The 21,570-nt window shown below is 46.1% G+C and overlaps 1 protein-coding gene across 3 annotated transcripts in view; it reads left to right on the forward strand.

Moving 5' to 3' along the window:
* MXI1 (MAX interactor 1, dimerization protein) overlaps positions 1-17,113 on the forward strand; it is a 57,838-nt gene extending 40,725 nt beyond the window's left edge. For all 3 annotated transcript variants that reach the window (XM_064464122.1, XM_064464120.1, XM_064464123.1), the window contains 3 exons: positions 12,357-12,471; positions 13,672-13,843; positions 15,226-17,113. In XM_064464122.1, coding sequence (XP_064320192.1) covers positions 12,357-12,471; positions 13,672-13,843; positions 15,226-15,389 — 451 coding nt within the window. In that variant the 3' untranslated portion in view covers positions 15,390-17,113. The remainder of the gene's footprint in view (positions 1-12,356; positions 12,472-13,671; positions 13,844-15,225) is intronic.
* The last annotated feature ends 4,457 nt before the right edge of the window (positions 17,114-21,570 follow it).

Genomic DNA, 21,570 nt, shown 5'->3' on the forward strand with positions numbered 1-21,570 from the left:
GGACATGACTCATCTGGTGTTACAGTGCTGGGAGCTGTGCTTCTCTGTTCAGCTGAGTAACATAAATAGTTAACTTGAGTTAAAATTGTTTGTCACTTAATGTCAGCTAACCCCTAGACTTTCGAAACACAGTATTACTGTTCTTTGTGTGCAAAAATCCATATCCAATAGGAAAAATAGTGCTAGGATCTCTTAAGTTCTCCTTCCTAGGGTTTGGGTTTTTTTTTTTCAAACATATGTCCAATAGTGACCTTGGCTGATAATTCCTTTTGCCTGGGAAGTTTGAGGTTAAATTTAAAATAATTTTACAAGGTGAGATTATGTGCGCTGTTTCCTCTGTTCCAGATGTATGCCCTCTATACCTGAAAGGTACAGTAGATATTTGATGACTGCTTAAATATTTCTGACAGTGTGAAGAGGTATTAGATAAAGAGCACATGCTTTCCTCTGGCATAAAAGATTTTGTGTAAACAAGTACTCCAAATGGTCACATTCTTAGAATATTTTTTCATTAGGAATTATGAGTTTCTTCCATGAGGTGAAGAAACTGGAATATAGCTTCAGAAAAGAGACAAGCTGGGTGGAAAAACTCTGTTTTATCTATCTTAATGAACAGTAAAAATATTTGTAGTAGCAATACCTTATCTGTGTAATTTAAAAATTATGTTAATGACAAAAATAACTTATAGTACCAGATCAGAATGTATTCTTGCTATCAGTATATTCCCCACTCATTATTTTGAAACATGAAATACGTTTTCCCAAATAACAAGTTGGTAGCATCCTTTACTCTCTCTCATTGACGGTCCATCTTACAAAACAAGTGGCTGCTTCTTTTGACTGGTTAGTGGCGTTACTAGTTTAAAACCTGACCGTATTTAGTAGGCACCAGAGTCCAGGGTCTCTTTCGGTGGTATTTTGAAGAAACAGAGGCTCTGTTTTGAGGTACTGTCTGTGTCTTTACTGCTGTGACATCCTGTGGACCCCAAGTAGCTTTTTCCACTACAGCCAGTTGAGTGGTCCAGGGGCACTCTCCGGCTGCCTGGTGGGAAGCTGCCTAATATCTCAGGTTCTTGCAGTGTCAGTGCAGGCAGATGGCCTTAAAGGGTCTCTGCAGATCCCTGTTAATTCATCTGTTTTCTGGTGTGCACCATCTTTGATCTCTCCTTGAGAGTCTGCAATGACTCAATGATAGTAGATCTGAACTGGAGAGCTCTTGTCATTGCCTGGCCGTTTTAGAGGCAGTTAAGGATTATGGGGTGAGAGCATCCCTGCTTCTCAGTATCCAACTGCAGAAACCTTGAGGAGTGTGAAATATCCTCTCAAAGCTTTTCAAAGGCATGGTGCTTAGCCAGGAAACCTCTGAACAGAATAATGAAGAATAGCTGGTGAGTTTGGAAAATCTTGGCTATCTTTGCCAGTGACCTAATTCTAGCAGTAAAGCTGAAAATCCATAGGTCACAGCAAAGCAGGTTACTGCCTTCTCTTTGGTGAGGCAGGTTTTTGATGAATGGCGCAGCTGCTTTGCAGGCACGTTGGTGGTGTGGAGGAGGATGCTGCATAGTTGGAGCAGCGTCACCAGACTTCGCGGCTGTGAGCATGCTGTGTATCCCTGGAAGGATAATTATAATGGTATTAGTGAGAATGAGGGCACAGGACACCATTGGCTATTTAAAGAGCAGGTCTATTTTTAACCACCTTTTAACAAAGATGGTTTTTATTAGTCTGGGCTAGTCAGGGCTTTATAATTAACTGGCCTGTGTTGCACATTGAAGTTACGGCTTGCTTTGCATGTTTCCTGATAGTCAAATGCAGGATTGTAACCATATATTACTGCCAGGGTAGCATAAACTGTGATACCTGTGTGGTGGGCAGTGAGCACGACTGAAAAGTTGGTGCCAAATGGTCTTGTGCAAGAGGTACCATTCTGGCAGCAATTAGGCTGTGGTGTTGGGTCAGAAGGAGAATGTGATATAGAGCATTTATGGCCAGTGATGGCTATAGGGTTTAGCATGCTGTTGTAAGCACAGCTCAGCCTAAAAGGGGTTTAGCTGGTAACACTGTGTATTGTGCTACAATAGAGTTTGGTTAATTATATTCATAAGGGATTAAAATACTTTATGGCTAATGACCAAGATCAATAATAGTAGATCCTCAGTATATAATTTTAGGGGGGAATAACTTTGATGAATAATAATAGACTCCACTCCAGAGCATCTGTTGCTATTCGACATCTCTTAACAACTGTCCAAATTGTTCTCAAAGAAAGGCAGAAAGTCATGGAGGAGCTGGGAGGAGGGAACAGAAACTGATGAACGGACACTGTGAACTTGTTGCTAGATCTGGATGAAAATGAAGGGGTGAGAGAAAATGCCAGGCAGTGATTGACTCCATTCCTCTGCTGGGCAGATGGCCGCCCATGCTGCTCTCATCACCTTTTCATTGTGAAGTGCAGGCTGTTATATTTGATCTTTTTCTACTGAGTTGTAGTAGTCTGTCTCGTTGGTGCCGCTGAAGATCAAAGGGGTTAGGAAGGGATGAGCAGTCATGTTACTGAACAGCTGTGAGTTTGTTCTGGAGGAGGCATCTTCCAAAATGGTATCGTTTTTAATACTGTGAGCATTGGTATTCAAATGTTTTTGCCATTCCTTTAAGCATCCTAGTTTTGGAATTCATGGGATTACAGATAGTCTCTTTTATTATCTTATTCATTTAAATGAAGCTTCTGTATTCTAGCCCTCTAATTTAAAGAGAAAAACTTCAGGATATGCAACAAATAGGACCCAAAGGCCAAGAAGTTACTGTGTGAATAAAAATAGCCCCAGATACATCGCTTCAGCTCTCTGCCCTCTGAGATGAGTGTAGGACCCCAAGTCTTCCAGAAGTGTCCCGTTCACAGCTGTGTCTGCAGCGCTGTGGCCTTGAATCTGGGAAGTGGAAACTGTCTCGTGTGTCCACGTAGCTCAAGGTGTTTGTAGGCCAACCCCTGCAGCCACTGGATATGATTTGCACTGAATGTCTGCACAGTGTGGATGGACTGAATAACCTCTGGGAGACAGAGCCAAAAGTGTCTATTATCTCTCCGTATTGCAGCCCAGGAGACACCTGTCCTGCAGGAAAGCCAGATCTTTCAGCCAGATCCCCCATATTTCACCAAGGGGTCATGCACTGCCTGATTTCCCCTCCCTCCGTCCTTCTGTTCCTCTTTTTCGATTTTGGAAAGCCTTGAAGGAGTTAATTTGCTTTTAAAATTGTAATGAAATTAGGAGAGTCGTCTCAATAACATTCAGTTTTATACTTAGAGGGATGTCAGGAAAGGGAGAAACCTTGGCAGCTGTGTGACAGAAGTGGCCATGTCTCCCTCCAGGCTGCAGTAGCAGCTTAGAAAGACCCATGTTGGAACAGACCAACGGTGGCAACAGACCACTTGGGACAAGGTTTGTTGGTCTTGCAGCCTCATTTGCCAAGAGCCTGAAGCTCTTCCAAAGTTGGCATCAGTGATGAGTCTTCCCATCTAGAAGAGTTGGGGGCAGAAGTAATCTCTGTGTGCCTGTGGGGGTGCACTTGGCCATGTGCTGGCTCTGAGGTGCAAGGCTGTGCAGGGCTTAGGGACAGTCAGGGCATGGTTTGTAGGTCAGCCTCTCTCAAGGTTTACAATAGAGAGTGTGGCACTGTATTTTAAGTTAAAATCCTTGCTTTATGCTTACCTTAAGGCTTTTGTAGCTTCTGTTCCAGATGTGGAGGAGGCTTTGTATGCTACAAAACTGGCCATTTCTTCCAAGTATTTCAGTTGTTTGGTAAGATGCTTCCTTTCCCAGTGTACCTTGTCTTGGTTTTGTGACTGAGGTAGCTTTCAGACAAAACACTGCTGTCGCAGCAGCATGCATCGATACATTGCTGTTTGTTTAATTTCCACTTACAGGCTTGAATCAGGGTGCTGCTTTCTGGAGCACTGTACCGCCAGTTACCTCCCTGTTACGCAGCTTTTCACCAGGCAGAACTGCATTGATTTGTGTGTTTTTGAAAAGCTGCATTGCCTTGGCTTTTTTGTTTTTATTGTTATTACTGTTCTTACTATTGTTTAATCATGGGTCTCTTCATTTGTGGTTTGTTTTTCATCTGCCCTTGGTTTGAAAATACAATTGGGTGCATGCTCGTCTTTAACTTTTGCAGGCAGATCTGGTACGGTTAAGATCAGACTGAAAACGTTGCCCATAGAACTGTTTTGTTCCTTTAAATTCCTATTTATAATATGTTGTCAAGTCTTTTTATTGTCAGTCCTAAATTTTCTTTTTTTTTTCTGTTAAACAACAGAAAGGCTTAAGAAATGTAAAGATCTAAAGCTTTTTTTTTATTTTCCAATTACTTTTTCATGGTACATTTTATTAGCATTTGGAATACAAATATTCCTACATGTCAGGGAGCCATCGGTAGAAATTGACTGGAAACAGAGGCAAATGAGCAAGTGTCTCCTTCAACTGGGAGCAAATGCAGGAAAATAATCATTAGAAGAGACCTGATTTAAAATCAGAAAGCAAGGCTTGTTCTGAGTGATTTCACAGCTCAGGTGGAGAATATTAACTTTCAAGTGCATATTTCTGAGACAGATTTCCTTCTAAAACATGCCTCGTCTCTGGTGTCCTGTGGAATTGGGATGAGCGGGTGTGAGTGTGTTTATTGCATGCGGGCTGGATGCCACCGCAGCTTTATTGCGCGTGGCTGGAGGGCTCGCAGCAATTGCATAATGCTCTGCAGCAGAGAAAGCACAGCCTCAGCCCCCAGTGCCCGGCTGCCTTGCCATTCCTGATCCAGGTGCTTGGCAAAACCTCTTCCTTCGCTGAAGGCAAGCGTCCAGTAAAGCAGGAGGTAGATACGCTGCAGAGAGGGCTGGGCTGGGAGTCAAAGACAAGAGTAAGGAAAGAGACATCAAATTGTATGATGGCTGTTAGAGATAAGCACGGTTCTGATCTGTGAATTGCTTTTAGAAGGAAACTGTATTTTTCCCCATTTTCCCTGCCCTGTGTTTTTTGCATGTTTCTCATTACTTTTATCTCAAAATCATTCTCACCCAATGAATTATTGATGCAGGGTCACTTGTGTTTCTCCAGGAACTGCTTTCTTTAACCAGTGATTCCTCCTGAATTTTTTAAGCCATCTATTAGCTCTGAAATCCAAACAAAGTTTCTAATTTCAGGCATAAGTTAGACTCAACTTTGAAAAGGTGCAGAGGGAAAAGGAGGAGGGCAGAGGAGAAGGATGATGATGTCCTTTTCCATGTTAGGATCTTCTTTCTGCTCTTTCTTTTGGTGGTTCTTGTTTGGTTTGGTTCTGGTTTTTTAACATCTCTTGGAGATTAAGTGTCTGATTTAGCCTCTGTGGGACTTGAGCGTATTCCTAATGTTAAGCACATGCTTAAATCCACTGTTGAATTCAAGCCCTATAGACCTGCAGGCATAGTACAAAAATATCTGGGAAATGCTTTTCTTTTCCCTCAGATGCTCCCTTCTTTCAACATACAAAAATCAGAATTCAGTATTTTCAAATGCTGCTGGAGGCGAGTTGGTCATTTCCTGCTGGGAGGGAGGCTTGATCTTTTAAAGATAGGAAGAGAGTGTGTGTGTCTGTGTGTGTGTGTGTTTTGCAGATGTTCAGGCCTTGATTCAGCAAAGTCTATCAGCAGTGTCTGACTAGGGGATAGTGCTGAATCTGGTAGACCTGCTGCTTCAGAGCTGAGCGTGCACCTGTGTTTGATTCTTCAGCAGAGAAAGTTTCTTGTCTTAGTTTCCATTGCTTCTGCCTATGGTGGAAGCTGGAAAAAAAAACTTCAGAAACCCAAAACCTGTACTGGCAAAGAAGCTGCAGTCTTTCCAGGGAAGTTTGCCGTCAGGGATGGCTGCCTGACAGTGCCTGCAGCCATTGCTGCAAATTTGGCAGGAGGAGGATGGACCCGAGCGGGGGCGGTGAGGGTGTCACCCACTCGGCAGAGCATGCACAGAGGTTTGGCTGAGCCCACCAGGACCCAGGGAGGGAAACTGCTGGTGGCCTGCCAGCCCTGGGCTGGCCCTTGCAGGGGGCTCCTCAGGTGTTGAAGGTAGGTAGGTTTCTAGCCCTGTAGCCCATTTGGGACCAGCAGACACAAGGCTTGGAGCTGCCACTACAGATCCCTCAGCTCTCTGGGGACTCCCCAGGCAGGGAAAAGGCTGGTGGCTTTATGCCCAGCTTGCTGTGGTGCAGAGTGGTGGGGGAGGTTGATTCCTACCCAGACCCCTCAAAAATGTCCTCAGAGGAGTCGGGGAAGGAAATGGGGAATTTTTCTTGCACCCGCACCTTTTTCTGCACTGCAGTTTTGATCCAGGCAAAAGGGATCCCAGTTCCTGCAGTGAGATTTGGGTGCATGTTGTACAGTAAGACAGCTGAAGCTATGAGCAAAAAGCACGCATAAATAAAGGCTTCTTCCCTGTGCTTTATATAATCAGAGTGGATGATGTCATTGGGAGCTGGAGAGGAGAGCAGGCTGTGAAATTACAGCCCTCTGCAGCCAGGCAGAGCCAAGTGCAAGCAGGGGCTGCATGGCTCAAGGGCCAGGCTCAGCTCTGATAGAGACGCAGGACAGAGAGCCTGGGGGTTCAGGCTTGGAGGGGAGCTGGAGGGGTAGAAGTAGATAATCCAAATACAGTCAGAAGCTCGTGCACAGGCACAAAATGAAAGTGGGGAGAACAGCACATGCCCCTGGTAGTGGGGCTGCTATTTCAGGAGCCAGCACTGCCTCTACGTACAGCCACCTATAGCTTCTTGTGGATCAGCTGGCAGGCCTGTGGGGCTTCAGGGCTTGCTCATCCCTCTCCTGCTTCAGTCTCCTGCCCATCTGTTTAGGGGCTGATACACCTTTTCCCACAGTAGCTCCTGGCAGAGAAGAGAGGGCATCCTCATTCTCCTTGCCCTCCACCTTCCAGAGGAACTTGCTTCTAGGCTCCTGGCACTGCTCAGGAGAGGAGGTAGAAGCAGCAGAGGGGCTCTGTCCTAGCTGGGGTTGCCAAGTGGAACAGGATAAAAGGTTGTGCTCAGCTCTTCGGGACAGCAAGGTCTGTGCTAGGCTCTGGATTTCTGAAGCTTCTCAGGTGCTTTGCTGCTTTTCTGGCCACCCTGATGCCCGACATGGGAATGTCAAACAGGAGTCTTCTCCCTTGTCAGGCTGAGCAGGAGGGGGACACTTAGCTGATCTCTTGGGAAAGAGGAGAGCCCCCTCCTTTCAAATCCATGGATTCCATCTTCAGCACATGCAGCGCCTACTGTGTGCTCAGGATGCTGCTGTGAGAGCCTAATTTTTTTCAAGGCCACTTAGGCAGGAGAAGGGCTTCAGCTTCTCCCATCTCCCCTGTAGCTAGAGTGCAAAGGCTTCGCCTTTGCTGAAACTGGAATTCTCCTTCTGTCATCCTCTCTCTTCCCCAGGATCAAGGCAGCAAGAGGCAACAGCACTTCGCGCCAAGCCCGAGTTGTTTCTCTGTTATATAACAATATGGGCATTTAGACTTGTTTTTCCAGATATTGGCAGATGCGTCAAATATTGGCATAATCCAGTGGTTTACATGGAAAGCCATCTGGCTCTGTCTGGAGCCTGCACAATGCTGGTATTTTCATTGAATACAAGAGCCTGCAGCGTTGTCAAAGCCGTGTTGCAACAGAGTCCAGGTAAACAAGGGGAAAAGACATTCGTATCATGGCCTGACCTGTGGGATTACAGCTGTCCACGTACAGCTCCAGGACTTGATAAGAAAGATTAATATGTTTGTGATTGCTTTCTCTCTGAATTGGTCTTCTAGCTAAGTTTGCTGTGATGCTTTTGAGCTTTGGAGTTTTATTTCTGGGTTTTACTGAAGCCACCCATCGGTGCGTCAGAGACCTGCTTGTGTGCTTTGTGATTTAAGAACCTGTCATGGTCTGCTCGGGCTGTTGGAAGTTGAGAGGGGTCAGGGACTGTGACTGGGTTAGATTTTAGAAGTAAAAAGGCAAGGTATTGAATGCTGTGGAGGGGAGAGAGCTGGGGAAGCTGTTTGATTTGATCTCTCTGAAGGAAAGCAACATGCTTTTGTGCCAGGACAGTTTGGGGGCTTGGTTGCTCTTTGCTATCCCAGCTGCACCGGGCCAAGGAGCTCCCGAGCAGCTCTGCCAGTGTTGTGCCCAGCAGCAGGAGGTGACTGCTCGGCTGAAGGGCCTGGGTGTCCCTGGTCTGCACCAGCCTGCGCACCAAAGCTGGCCCGCTGCTGTATGCTAATGTAAAGACCTATGCCTTTACCTCGGTTAGGCTGTGGTTGGAGATATAAATGCGCTTATGTTTGCAGTGGCATCAAAACTCAGTGTGGCTCAGCTCTGAGTGCAAAATAAGGGGAAAATCCAACAGCAGCACAGAAGGGATTGCTTTCATGAAACCTCTTCCAAACCTGCCTTGGCTCAGCCAGCACCGCCTGCCCCTGCAGTGTGCTCCTTGCCCGAGCTGTGCTATGTGCCATCCTGACCATATCAGCTCGCACTCACACCCTCTGTCGGAGGCAGGTGTCTCCATGTATTTGGTTTGCATGGCAAGGTTTTGGTAGCTGGGGGGCTTCTGTGAGGAGCTGCTAGAAACTTCACATATGTCCGACAGAGCCAATGCCAGCTGGCTCCAAGACTGACCCGCTGCTGGCCACCCACTTCGATGGTGGTAGCGCCTCTGGGACAACATGTTTAAGAAGTGGGGGAAAAAACCCTGCGCAATTGCAGCTGGAGAGAGGAGTGAGAATGTGTGAGAGGAACAACTCCGCAGACACCAAGGTCAATGAAGGAGGGGAGGAGGTGCTCCAGGTGCCAGAGCAGAGATTCCCCTGCAGCCTGTGGTGAAGGCCATGGTCAGGCAGGCTGTCCCCCTGCAGCCCATGGCGGTTAGCAGTGCAGCAGATATCCACTGCAGCCCATGGAAGGGACACGCTCTAGAGCAGTTCATGAAGAACTGCAGCCTGTGGGAAGGACCCACATTGGAGAAGTTCATGGGGTCTCCTGTGGGAGGGACCCCACGCTGGAGCAGGGGAAGAGTGTGAGGAGTCCTCCCCGCGAGGAGGAAGGAGCGGCAGAGACAGTGTATGATGAACTGACGCCAACCCCTGATCCCCATCCCCCTGCACTGCTGGGAGGGAGGATGTGGAGAAATAGGGAGTGAAGTTAAGCCCAGGAAGAAGGGAGGTGTTGGGGCAAAGTTTTTAAACCTTAGTTTTATTTCTCATTACCCTACTCTGATTTAATTAGTAATAAGTTAAACTAATTTCCCCAAGTCAAGGCTGTTTTGCCTGTGACAGTAATTGGTGAGTGATCCCTCCCTGTCCTTACCTCGACCCATGAGCCTTCTGTTATATTTTCTCTCCCCTGTCCATCTGAGGAGGGGAGTGATAGAGCAGCTTTGGTGGGCACCTGGCATTCAGCCAGGATCAACCCAGCACACCCCTCCGGATGCCTGGTGTGCCAGCAGAAGCCATCACCCCTGCTGCAGGCCACAGCCTTTGGCAACCAGCCAGAAGAGCCCCTGGCAGGAGTGGCTTCTCTGAAAACCATCTGTATGAGCCTGGGCCAATCATCTGGGCTTTGAGAGCCAGTGTGGGGATCTAGAACCAGGGGAGTGTCTCCTTTTGGGACCACTTGTGTTGGGGAAGTAGCTCTCTGCCAGCTTTTCCAGTGTCCTTGTGAGGACAGACCCTCTGACTGCTTTGTCCTCTCCCTGCCCTTGTCAGGGCCTGCAGGGCGCAGTAGCCTTCTTCAATCTGCCATGGTCCTGGGGCACAACAGGAATTGTTTCAGTGTCCAGGGTTTTATTACATGGCTGGATCTTTGCCTATAGCTTTCAGGTGCTTAACATGGTTGATATCATCAAGTCTGCACATAATGTAGCTTTTGACGTGGCAGAGCAGTGCCAATCTTTTGCCTGCTGTCTCAGCAATCCAGGCAGTGCTTGTGCCTGCCCAGAGCTGGTTGCTGGTTCCAGGAATCGCAGTTCGTGGTGCACCGCCTTCCCTGGTTCCTGGTAAAACCTCCAGTGCTGAGACTTGGCCCAAATTTCAGGCTATAGATGTGTTGTCCATTTTTCTCTGCGTTCAAGAGTGGGCTGTGATATGTTTGACACTGGTTAGATGTTGATTCCCCAAACTTTTTGTTTTCTGTTGGACAAATAATTCAGTTTTCACCATGGGCTGGGAGCTGCCCTTGCCCAGCGGTGCAGGGGGAGTCTGCGTTCCCTACCTGTAGCAGGTGCTATGCAGCAAGTCCCCTGTTAGGTGGAACTGGCCCTGCTCCTCAGCTCCCAGATCTGTGTATGCATCTTTAGCTCTACTTGAGCTGCATTTTCACGAGGGCTGGTCTCGTAGGTGAAGTGTGTGGCTGGTGTTCCTACTCACGCTGTGAAGAGTGACGTGCTGCTCTGTGCTGCAGCTTGATGGCTGTGCTCTGACAGCTCTGATTCGGTGACTTGCCCCTGTGGCCGTTCAGGAAATCTGTGGCATAGCCAAAAATGGATTCAAAACCCAGAATGTCTTTAACCACAAGATCCTCCTCCTCTTCCTGTCTCTAGCTGCAAGAAGTCAGTGTCCAGGCTCCCATGGGATGACATGAACTATAGTGCCAGTATGAACCAGCAATGCTTGTTCATTGCTGGCCCTACAGGTCATCATGGAACATTGGGCAAACACCTGTAGTGGGTGCACACAACTCCTGTTGATCAAGCTCGACATCGAAAATGGGCTTCTAGGAAGAAAAAAATCCCCCCATGTCAGTCATATGGGTTTAATGTCAGTGCCCTAGAGCAAGCTGAGAAGTAAAAGATGAGATTGATGTGATTACTGTTTTTTCAGTTTGATTTTTAGATTATGATTTTCCTGCCCCTCCAATTGTTAATATTTAATGAAAAACACGTGGTCTTCAAGGCCCTTTGCTGGTCATATGCAGCCCTGTGGCTGTTCTTGAGGCAGAATGATGGACCCTTTTGTAAAAAGATTCATAACAGAAACAGTGAGGAGCTCACAGCTACAGCACCACTAGTGAACACTCCCCTGCGCTGACAGTTCATCAGCAAAACCCCTGACCCTTCCACCCTTAATCATCCTTGCTTGTCACTGACATAATTGCCTGATTACAGACTCCTCTCCCCCACCCCTTTCAAACTCGGTGCAATAGTGAATTTGAAAAACAAATGGAAATGAACTGTCCATGCTCTTTTTTTCTTTTTTCTTTTTTTTTTTTTTTCCTCCTTCCCCTGCATTGAGATGGATCAGGCTAAGATTCAGTTTCTTTATTGCATAAGCAAGGACTGGGATAGGCTTTCAGGACTTTTTTTGCACTGGTGTTTCTTGCGTGTGAATGGTGGGCCTGATGTCATTGCGTTATTGATTGGGATGACAAGTTTGGACATAAATCATTAATGTCTGGGAAAGAGAGAGGGAGGGGAAAAAGGCAACCCATGCTTGATAGCTTTCCATAAATCTGCTGTTCATTCCCGCATACATGATACAGAGGAGGAGAGAGCGGGAACAGTTTTCCTGTGCAGCCCGAGGACTATGTGCTTTGCCACTGCTGCCTGAACCATTTTCCCCAGAACATGTTTCCATATTCTGCAGAAAATGGCTCATACCATCAGCAACACTGTCGTGCTTTAGCCTGTCTTTGTAGATGTGAGCCAAGGTCAGAAGACTGCCCAGGGGAAGGTCTTGGGTTCTCTTGTTCCCACAGACCTTGCACCCCAACAGCGTTTCAGACCTGGACCCAGGAAGGAGGAAGAGCCCAGTTCTTGGGAACTACCATCCCTCTAGCTCCTTTAACTGCCAGCAGGGATTGTTTGGGTGGTTTGAGCTGGCCATTTTTCTCATTGGTGATCTTAATTTTGTGCAAAAAGACAGTGCTTACGTCAGTTCATAGCAAGTGTCCCTGAGCCAGCAAGGCGCAAGTGCGCAGGGGGTGGCAGTCATTTGAAACTGCTTTCATAAAAGTTCTCATCAAAACAGACAGCAAATCTGTCTGAGAGGGGAAACCCACGAGGTACTTGCACCATTTGCCTGTGTGCCTTGCCCTTGCACGAAGTTCATCCAGATGAGTCAGATTATCAGTTCAGACAGCAAGAAAATAAACACTGTCAGTCAGAGGTTAGCAATAATGCAAGTATTAGCGAGCAACTGGTGTTTGCAGTGTAAACAGTTTAGTGGCAGTCTGTCCTGGTACCTGTGGGGAATCTTGTGAGGTGTGGAAAGAGGGAAGCATGAAAGCTGCTTCATAGGAGGGCATTAGAGAAGGAGATGACATTCCCTTTTTGAAAGCATAGCTCTGATCCTCCTCTTCTCCCCTTGCAGCCGAGCTCACCTCCGCCTGTGTCTAGAACGCTTAAAAGTTCTGATACCACTAGGACCAGACTGCACCAGGCACACAACGCTTGGGCTGCTCAACAAAGCCAAAGCACATATCAAGGTAAGAGCTGCTTTTCCCAGCTGCTTTCAGACTGGGCTGTTGGGATGTGCAATTCAATCACTCCTTCTTGCTGCCTAGGGGTAGTTGACGGAGACTAACATGTTTTTAAAAAAAAAAGAAAAAAAAAAAAAAAAGGCAAGCAAGCCTTGCCCCCTTGGTTAATCATTTATCATTGCTACAAGCCACATTGTTAGAAAAGTCCATAATGAACTCTGTTAACTACGGAAATGATTGATTTGGAGAGCAGGGGTCTTGTTCGGTATTGTGATCAGTGGTTGACAGCTGCACCTCTAAAGAAAAACATACCTACTGTTGAATGACTGCATTTTGATGGGAAATGCAGCTTTTTTTTTCTGATGTGCTAGTGAGTTTCCACTCCTGAAGCACTAGCACAAACCACAAGAGCGTGAGGCAGGGTTGGCCTGCTGGGGTTTCATGTATGAACCTGCCAGCTAGCCCAGCGCTCTTCTAGAGTCACTTTTGGCAAAGCGAAGCTTCAGAAGAAAATGCAGCATTGTCAGTATCTGGAGGAGGCTGAAGTACTTTGTTGCAGGTCAGGATAGCAGGAGGGAGGATGGGTGGTGAAGGAGAAAAAGCACTGCCAAAGGGACAGAGTTAGCCTGAAATGACTCCTCCTTATGCAATGTGCTTGTCGTAGGAAACAAAGAACAGTGCCCTGGTAGATTTCCCAGCTGTGATCAAAGAAATCTGTAGTAGGTTATGTAAATCGCTTACTGAATAGAAAACTGTTTCTGTGAAATCCTACTAAACCGTGCAGCACAGAGCACAGAACTCCCAGGGCACGTTTTTATGTCACAGCGGATCATAACAAACCCTGAATTGGTTTGGTTAAGGGAATTGAGGCCCCTTCGTGGCCAGATTTAGTAATGCAAGTGGCAGAACCTGTGTGGAGTGACCCACAAGCTGCTACAATTCAGATCGTTTCCCCTAGAGAGGCTCTGCCCTCAGAGACTTTTTGTACTAATGTGTATGATTTATCAGGACTTGGGAGGTGGAAAAGATGTGAGGAGATGGCATTGTTCTTGGAGACTGCAAGGCAGCTTCGTTCAGGGCTCTTTTGCAGCTTAAATCCTTCTGGGACCTGGGAAGGTCTAAGCAAAGCAGGTGGCTGGGCAGCAGAGGTGGGAGGGAGGGAGAAAACGATGAAACTACTTATCAAGTCATATTTGATCATGTCAGAAACTTGAAGAGGCTGAGAGGAAAAGCCAACACCAGCTTGAGAACCTGGAACGAGAACAAAGATTCCTAAAGAGAAGACTGGAACAACTACAGGGTCCTCAGGAGATAGAGCGAATACGAATGGACAGCATTGGATCTACCATTTCCTCGGATCGCTCGGACTCGGAGCGAGGTGGGTGTCACTGAATTAGCACTGAGTCCCCAGGACTCTGCAAAGGGTGGGCGTGAGATTCATCCATTTCTTGTCTCTCGAGTACCCCCTTCTTATGGCCGTTGGCATTTACGATACTGATTTTGCTCACACACAGAGACACAGACACACGCAGACAGACATATATATATGAAGAGTTTAGCATTTTGCATGAGCTCTAATTAAATCTGGAATAAGTGTTGTTATTGTCAACTTTAGCTGATTTCTGTGGCATTTAAACTGACCTGTTTCTCTGAAAAGCTCCCTAAAATGCCAAAGCATTACTTAGGAAAAATAATGTGATCACAGGGTGGTAGCTAAATACCTGATGGTAAAGCTGAGATATCTGTTGTGCTCTTTGGTCTACTGAATCTCTCAGCAACACAAAGAGGAAAATCTAAGAAGATATTGGTGGGACTGGAATGGATGTTGCAAAGCAGCAAGCAGCTTCTTATTCTGTATTTGGGCCATGGTGTAACCAAGGTACTGCAGGATAACCGAGCAAATCGCCTCTTAAAATTCACAGAGTCATTCTACACACATACCCCCCCTTTTTTTGTCCCCAAGTTTCCCGTAGAGTTCACCTCCTCAGTTTAAACTGGATAGAGATGATCTGAATGGCTAACTGAATTCAAATAATTTTGTTTTTTAAAATATCTCTGCTGTGGAGAGATATTTAGGCACAATAGATGGTTTGATGTTTACTGCCAGACCCAAAGATGCTGTATACCTTGGATGTGAGTTTGTAGGTTTTTTTTAAAAAAATTTGTTTTGGAAAATTCCTAAACGGTATGGGAACCAAGATATCTGGTTAACTAGATCTCTGCTTTCTCAGTCTTTCTTAAAAATACGATGTATGTTCTAAAGTCCACTGACCGTCTCTGAGAGGAACCCAGATCCCCGTGCTAATGCATTGTAGTGCCCTGTATGAGTGGTCCCGGCTTCGGCAACATAATATCAAGCAAGTAGCATGTTTTGGGGTAACTTCATGCTCCATTTTTCTCTGTTGCCGTCTGTTTTATCTGTTTCTTTTTGTTTCCAACACTGAGGTAGTAGAGCTTAAAAGAAAGAGGGAGCGGAACAAGCTCAGTGCGTGGGGTAGCCTTCCTCTGCTGATAGTCTGGCCTTCATGCTGGAGGAGTCAAACCCCTTTGCCAAGTCCCTAAGAAAAACTCCAAGCTCATATCTAGTCTTTTTATAAATCATGTCCACAGCCCATCCCATTCCAGGGAGAACCTGGAAGTCTTTCTACCAGGCTGCTGCTTCATCCCTGACTGGGGAAGTCCCAGCAGCTCGCTGGCTTGAAGGGAGCAGTTGGGTCTGTGGTGCTAACCTGTGTGCATTTCTCTCCTTTTCCTTTTCAGAAGAGATTGAAGTGGACGTTGAAAGCACAGAGTTCTCCCATGGAGAAGTGGACAATATCAGCACAACCAGCATCAGTGACATTGATGATCACAGCAGCTTGCAGAGTATTGGGAGTGACGAGGGTTACTCCAGCGCCAGTGTCAAGCTCTCGTTTGCTTCCTAGAACCAAGTGAGACAACAGTGCAGGGCGAATGATTTCACTGGGGTGATCAAACTGGGTCCTAGGTGCCAGTATCCTCTTTCAGAAATGACATATTGACAGCTAGTCGTGGAGAGACCTGTACATAAAGCTTTTTGGGTAAAGGAAGCCTCCACAGAAACCCACATGTGTTCATTTGGTCATGTTACCAATCCTAATTCCTGCTGGCAAAAAGTTAGACCAAACACTAGTCCCTTTGAAGTCAGTGAAATCTGTTTGTATCTGTGGGACCTGGATCTAGACCTTAGCAATGAAACACTTTGTTTTGAATTTATTTGTTTGAAAGAGGATACTAGAGACTCATCCCTCTCTTTCTGTCATGAGATCTAAGAAATGTCGGAATTTCTTATATTGCATTCAGGTTGAACAACCTAGTTTAGACCCTTCTGAAGAGCTTTTGTGGTCCTAAAAGGACCATGTCCTACAGTTTATCACAATCCAATGCTGTTGTAAAGTACTAGGAAATCTAAGAAGGCTTACGTAGCGTAGGAATACCAGTGATGCTAATGATTAAGGTCTCATTCTGTGCCCAGAGAGAGAGGGGCAGCAAAGAGGGAACACCATTCAGCTCAGCTTTCTGTTGGACATCATTTAAAAAGCAAGTACCTCTGACGCGTGGCTAACGCAAGAGGTACACACTTGCAATCTACCAGCACATCGTGGGCTGTGTCATGCCTCAGGCTGTGACACCGACAGCAGATCTCCCAGTAGATGCGTGCACGTACGCAGGCACACAACCAGCTGAGGACAGAAAGAAACCAGCACATACGAGAGGTGATATGCCAGAAAGTCATGCCCAGATACTGAGCCACTATGACCTTTTTATTTGAAGAGATTTTTTGATAAACATTTGTAAATGTGTTGGGAGGGAAAACACCCCAAGTCTGATGCGTCTTTTTAGAGCTTGTCCATATGAAACCTTAAATGTCTTTTATATGAATTTATGCCATGAGAAGATCTCTGTTTTGATGAAGCACTTGACCCAATGAAATGAAAAGATGCTTTTTGCCATGCACAGAATGGATGAAGGCTGTGTTAGCTGGAAGAGGCCAGGTTTGGTGGGGGTTTCTTTGGTTTTCTTTTTAGAATCATTCCCTTTGCTGACTTTTGAAGTTCCAGTCCAGTAGTTAACCTAGTTAAGCTCAGCACGTCTCTCATGTTAATGTAATGTTTTGACTGCACGTCCTGTTCCCAAGGGCCTTGCCATCTTATCTGTGCAGGTGCTGTTAAGAGCTATTATAGCGAATGTTTTCTAATTTTCTTGGAGACGAGCATTCTAACCTGCACTTTGAGGGCTTTGCTTTTTTTATTTTTGTCTTTTTAATGGCCAGGATTATTTTGTTTTCCAAGTTTTAAAAACCTTAATAGAGTCCTCACCTATGGCATTGTTTGAAACTTTGTAAATCTTTAAGTAATTTAACTACCCCTCATTACTAAGAAAAAAAAAGATGAAAAAATGCTTTATAAAATTCATAACTTATTGCTGATTTGAATGGGTTGTTAATTTCAGTCCTTTAGATTTTATTTTATTGTTTTAGGTAGGGTTGGGCAAAAAGAGGTAAAATAAAATAAAATAAAAAAATAAAGACAACCATATTTAGCAGTGCAGTGGAATTGTGTTTAAATGTTAGCATATGGTCCCCATTAAAGTAGCACTTTAACGCCATTAAACATTTCTGTATCTGGAATGAGTTGTGTTCTTCCATCTTGGTCATTTGTATCACTTCAGCCGGCTCCTTGTTCTTCTTGAGCCCTTCGATCGTGCGATGAGAAGATCCTGAGTGAGACGGCTGTAGAGTTTTGCATTAGAAGTTACCTGTGTTTAAATATTCTGATGTTTTCCCCGCTATCCTCCACCATGTGTCATCCCCTGTAAGAGGTACAACACAAGATTACTGTCTTTCCATGGCTGTAATGAACGATTTCTGATTGTCTGGGGTTTTTAAAATTTGCTTGCTACGTCTGGATCAGGTTGCTGCTGTTAAATTTGTTTTCACTTGTGTGTATGTAATCCAGTGGCTCGGGACACCTGCTCTTCTTCCTTCTGGGATGTGACCTGGCGGGAGCTGGAGTCTTGACACAGGCTGAACTGAGATCTAGCTTAACAAATGAGGCGCAAAGGGTTTTCCAAGAAGAAATGCTGCTTTGATTTATGTTTGGGGTCCATATAATCTCTGGATGACACAAGGTTTGGGACAGTTTTCTGAGTGGCGAAAAGTAGGAAACTTTAGCTCTAGTGGGGCCTGATTTATTTATTCATTATTATTCTCCCTGAAAGAGTTGACCACTGGCAGCCCTGGTGCTGAGCTGTGGGGTTTATTTATTTACGACCCTTTTTCTGTAGCTGCCCCAACACCTCCTCCTTCCTGTTATTCCTGTTTGTTTTAAAGGGCCATTTTGGAAAGAAATATCACAGCTGTGAAATACTGAAATTCAAGGGGTGGGGAATGGCTTTCCTCTCCCAGTTGGTATGAAACAGTGACCTGTGTGTGGTTGGAATAAACGTGTCTGAAATGTTTTCTTATATGCTCCAGGGCCAGTTTGGTACCTCTGACCTTTTCTAGCATTGTAGACTTGAAGGGGTCTTGATATCGAGTGCAAATACAATGGGGAAAATGTAACAGGAGACAAGTTTCCATAGCCAGCCCCTTGCCTGTCCCCACAGCTAGCAGCTGTGGTCCAGCCAGGGGGATGACCAGGGATAAAACAGAATTAAGAACCTTTATAATAACTCCTAAAGACATGGGGTTGGTGGCTGTGGTGCTGAGGGAGTTCCTTATGGCAGGTCTTAGCAGGTTTCAGCTAGAGTTTGAATAGTTTCTTATGTGATGGAAACATTTCTCTGGCTTTTTGAGGTTGTCTGCACTGGTTTATTACTGCACTGTGGACTCTGGCCTTTTCTGAATGCTCGCATCTCATGCGGACTGCCGCACTCCTCCCATCTCCCTTCGCTGGTCTGGTCTGTTGCCTTGAAATGTTCAGGATGACTAATTTGCTCAGAGAAGTTGCTCTAAGTTACTTTTAGATGATTGTACAGGCCAATTCATATGGTTGGGTAATTATAATAGTTCATTCTGCTTAAAAACATATGAATCTCCAGAATTGTCCCTGTTGTGTCCAGCCAGCATAGTCGGGTGTGCCAGACCTGCTTTAAGGTCGTGTCGCTTTTTCAAAGTACCATCAAAGCTTCTACTAGCCACCCTGAAATGATGTAAAACAGAGCGAGTATCCAAAGGTGCAGAACCAAACCCTTGAGGGTCAGGTGTCCTTTGGAAGCTGAGACAGTCCCTCACACTACTGAACTCTTAAGAGGTCCAGTAGAGCAAGTCAAATTTATTGCTTTTCCCCAGAAAAGTGATCCAGAAACTTACAGTCTGTTTTGGCCAAACTTCATTCTTAAGAAAAAAATAAGTTATTTTCATTCACCCCAGAAGATAAAGACACTGAAAGCACGTTGCCGTTTGGGTTCCCAACTCTAGTATTTTTTGATGTGCAACTATGTGGGATTTGTGCTGCTCTGAGACCTCATTTTACTCCTTTGCAAGTAAGGAGTAAAGTGAAACACTTCACTTCCAGTCTTCTCCTCTGTGGCCCTCGCTGTCTGCCCACCACATTAAATCTAGTTTCGTCCAGAATAACACTTACTCTCACCCCATGGTAATCTGGGCATGCAGTCACATTTTCCCTTCATCTTCGCAAAATCGCGTGAGGTTTTTTTATGGTTTGCTTTATGGGTGTTATTGGTTTTCTGCTTTATTTTTGCGTTTGTAGAGCAAGAGAAGTCCTAAATCAATTCTCTGCTTAATTTTACAAGAATACGGTGACTTTCCCTCTAAAACCAGGCTTGGGTGTACTTTCCTTAGGCAACTTGCGCACACAGCAGGCACGCGTGCACGGGTGCGCCCAGCTCCCTCGTAGCTCATTCGTCAAGTCCTCCCTCTGTAAATTAGATCCCCGGTGGGTCCTTTTGCCACGGACAAGCCCATTAAAGAGACCATCCAGCATTTTCCTTCTTTTGACACAAGCGTATTACAGTATGTCATCTCATGTCTGCAGACAAGGTGGAGATGACTCTCTGGCTGCATTTGTCATCGTTATCCTGTGGCGAGTTGTCACTTGAAGGTCATTTTAATGTCCATTCCATTAGAGGCATGTCAGTGATGAAGGTGGGCTCGAATCTGTCTGCCTCGAGAAATCCGTTGCTCAATAGAAGTGGGTTTAACTCTACAGACCTGTCATTTTCCAGGTGTTGTGGGTGTTTTTTCCTTTCCTTTGTTTGCTGCCATCTGTTTGTGGGCGGTGAGCTCCAGCCTCCTGTGTTTCTGCTTTGTTCTCTTGTACTTGCTGCTCCCCATTTGTAGTGTTTGTCTTGCCCTGTTGAAATGGATGAAGCATTTAGCTTCAGTGGAAGTGGGATCAGTCATGTGCACTCAATGGAGATAGTCTTCCTCCCCCCTGCCCTCCCCCCCCAAGAATCATAAGCTTTTGTTATGGCATATTTTCTGGCACCAGCCATACGACACTGGAAGAAGCAGCGGGGGTCACTCACTACAAGATAATGGTAAAAACCAGGACTTCGTTCTGAGGTTAGGGAGGTCATGCTATTAGTAATGAAAAAAAAAAGTCTATAAACAACAGAATAAAGTCTGATGTGTTTTCCTGGGGCGTTGTCCAGGGGACAGATTCTCTGGTGAGTGATAAATTCTGTGACCTGATAGTGACTGCAACGCCTCTGCATCCACAGGAGTCTCTGAAATGTCCTGCGGGACCCTTGGGGAAGAGGAGCGTGTCCTTCTTCCACTCTGTTCACCAATCTGCACAAAATACCTAGAAGATACTGATGTGCTGTCAAATCTGCTTGAAATTGGCCAACAGATCTGAGTGATGTTTGAGAGGATGAACACAGGAGAGGAGGGCGGTTGTCTTCGTGCACAGCGTTGTCCTTTGGAGCGACCTGTTACAGAAAGGCAGGTTGTTTAATTGGGAATAATACATCAGCACCCCTGCTTCTCTGCTCATTTCCTCCTGAAAGGAGGACTGCTCCCTTGCATTATCAGGCAGAAGCAGAAACCAGGACTCTCTGGGTGCCGGTGCTGTGGCTCTGGTACTAAATAGGTAGTATTTAGGGTTTCTGTTTGGGGTGTTGCTGTGTTTGACTGAAACTAAAGCGCTGTCTCACGTGGAGGGTTGCTCCTGTTGAGGGCCCTTCAGAAACACCAGGATCAGGCATTGCCGAGCAGCCTCCGGGAGGGGTGGGTGAGCGCTGTGAGGTGTGCGCTCGTACCGGGCTAACGGTGGAGTCACGCCCTGCCGCCGGCCTGGCTGCTGCAGGTCAACGGTGCAAAATGCCTCTCTCGTCCAGAAATACCTTCCATGTTAACCGTGCCGTAAGAGCTGTGGGTGATATGTTAGTTTATTTCCACCACACCAGAAAAAATCAGCCCCTTAGTTTGTGGTACCCTGATGAGGCCCAGAGCAAGCTGGCCTTTAACAAGTCCTTGAACATCTTGGCTTGTCGTCTGCTGCTCTACGGTCATGTGCTGACGCTTCATTTTAATGCAGCGTTTACTCTGAGGAAGATGCTGGTCTTCAGCGGGTCAAGGGAAGGCAGCCAGTGTCCATAGATACCTGGGGAGCGCAGGCCGGCCCTGGCCAGTGCTTTTAAGGCCATGAAGGTTATTCATGTACTGGAAATGAGGCAGTTCGGAGAAATCAGGAAGAGAGGAATGATGAGTAAGTGGCTCAGAGCACTAGTAATAATGCTAATGTCAGCTCAGGGATGCTCCTAGGTTGGGATTTTCTGCAGTAGGGCCCTCTGGGACATTTCCTCATACAGAGCTGACTGTAGCCTGGATGGGGCTGGAGGACAGGGGCATTTCTTGTTGCCTTCCAGCAAGCGGTAGCTCTAGTGTGCCTCCTCCACGCGGTGATAGTCGCAGAGGTGCTTTGCGAGAAGACAGATTTAGCGTTCATCTGTTCTTCCCCCGCCCCATGATTCTCACTGAAAGAAATGCTAGAGAGCCAGAAAGCCGCTGCGTGCACGTGCAGGCAGCTTCGGGCCAAAACCACCCCTTCTGTAAGGTCTCATCGCGGTCGTGAACGTTGCAGCAGGGCTGCGTTTCAGCAAGGATTAGTGTTGATCTTG

The sequence above is a fragment of the Phalacrocorax carbo genome, chromosome 12, assembly GCF_963921805.1.
Source record: "Phalacrocorax carbo chromosome 12, bPhaCar2.1, whole genome shotgun sequence".
NCBI lineage: Eukaryota > Metazoa > Chordata > Aves > Suliformes > Phalacrocoracidae > Phalacrocorax > Phalacrocorax carbo.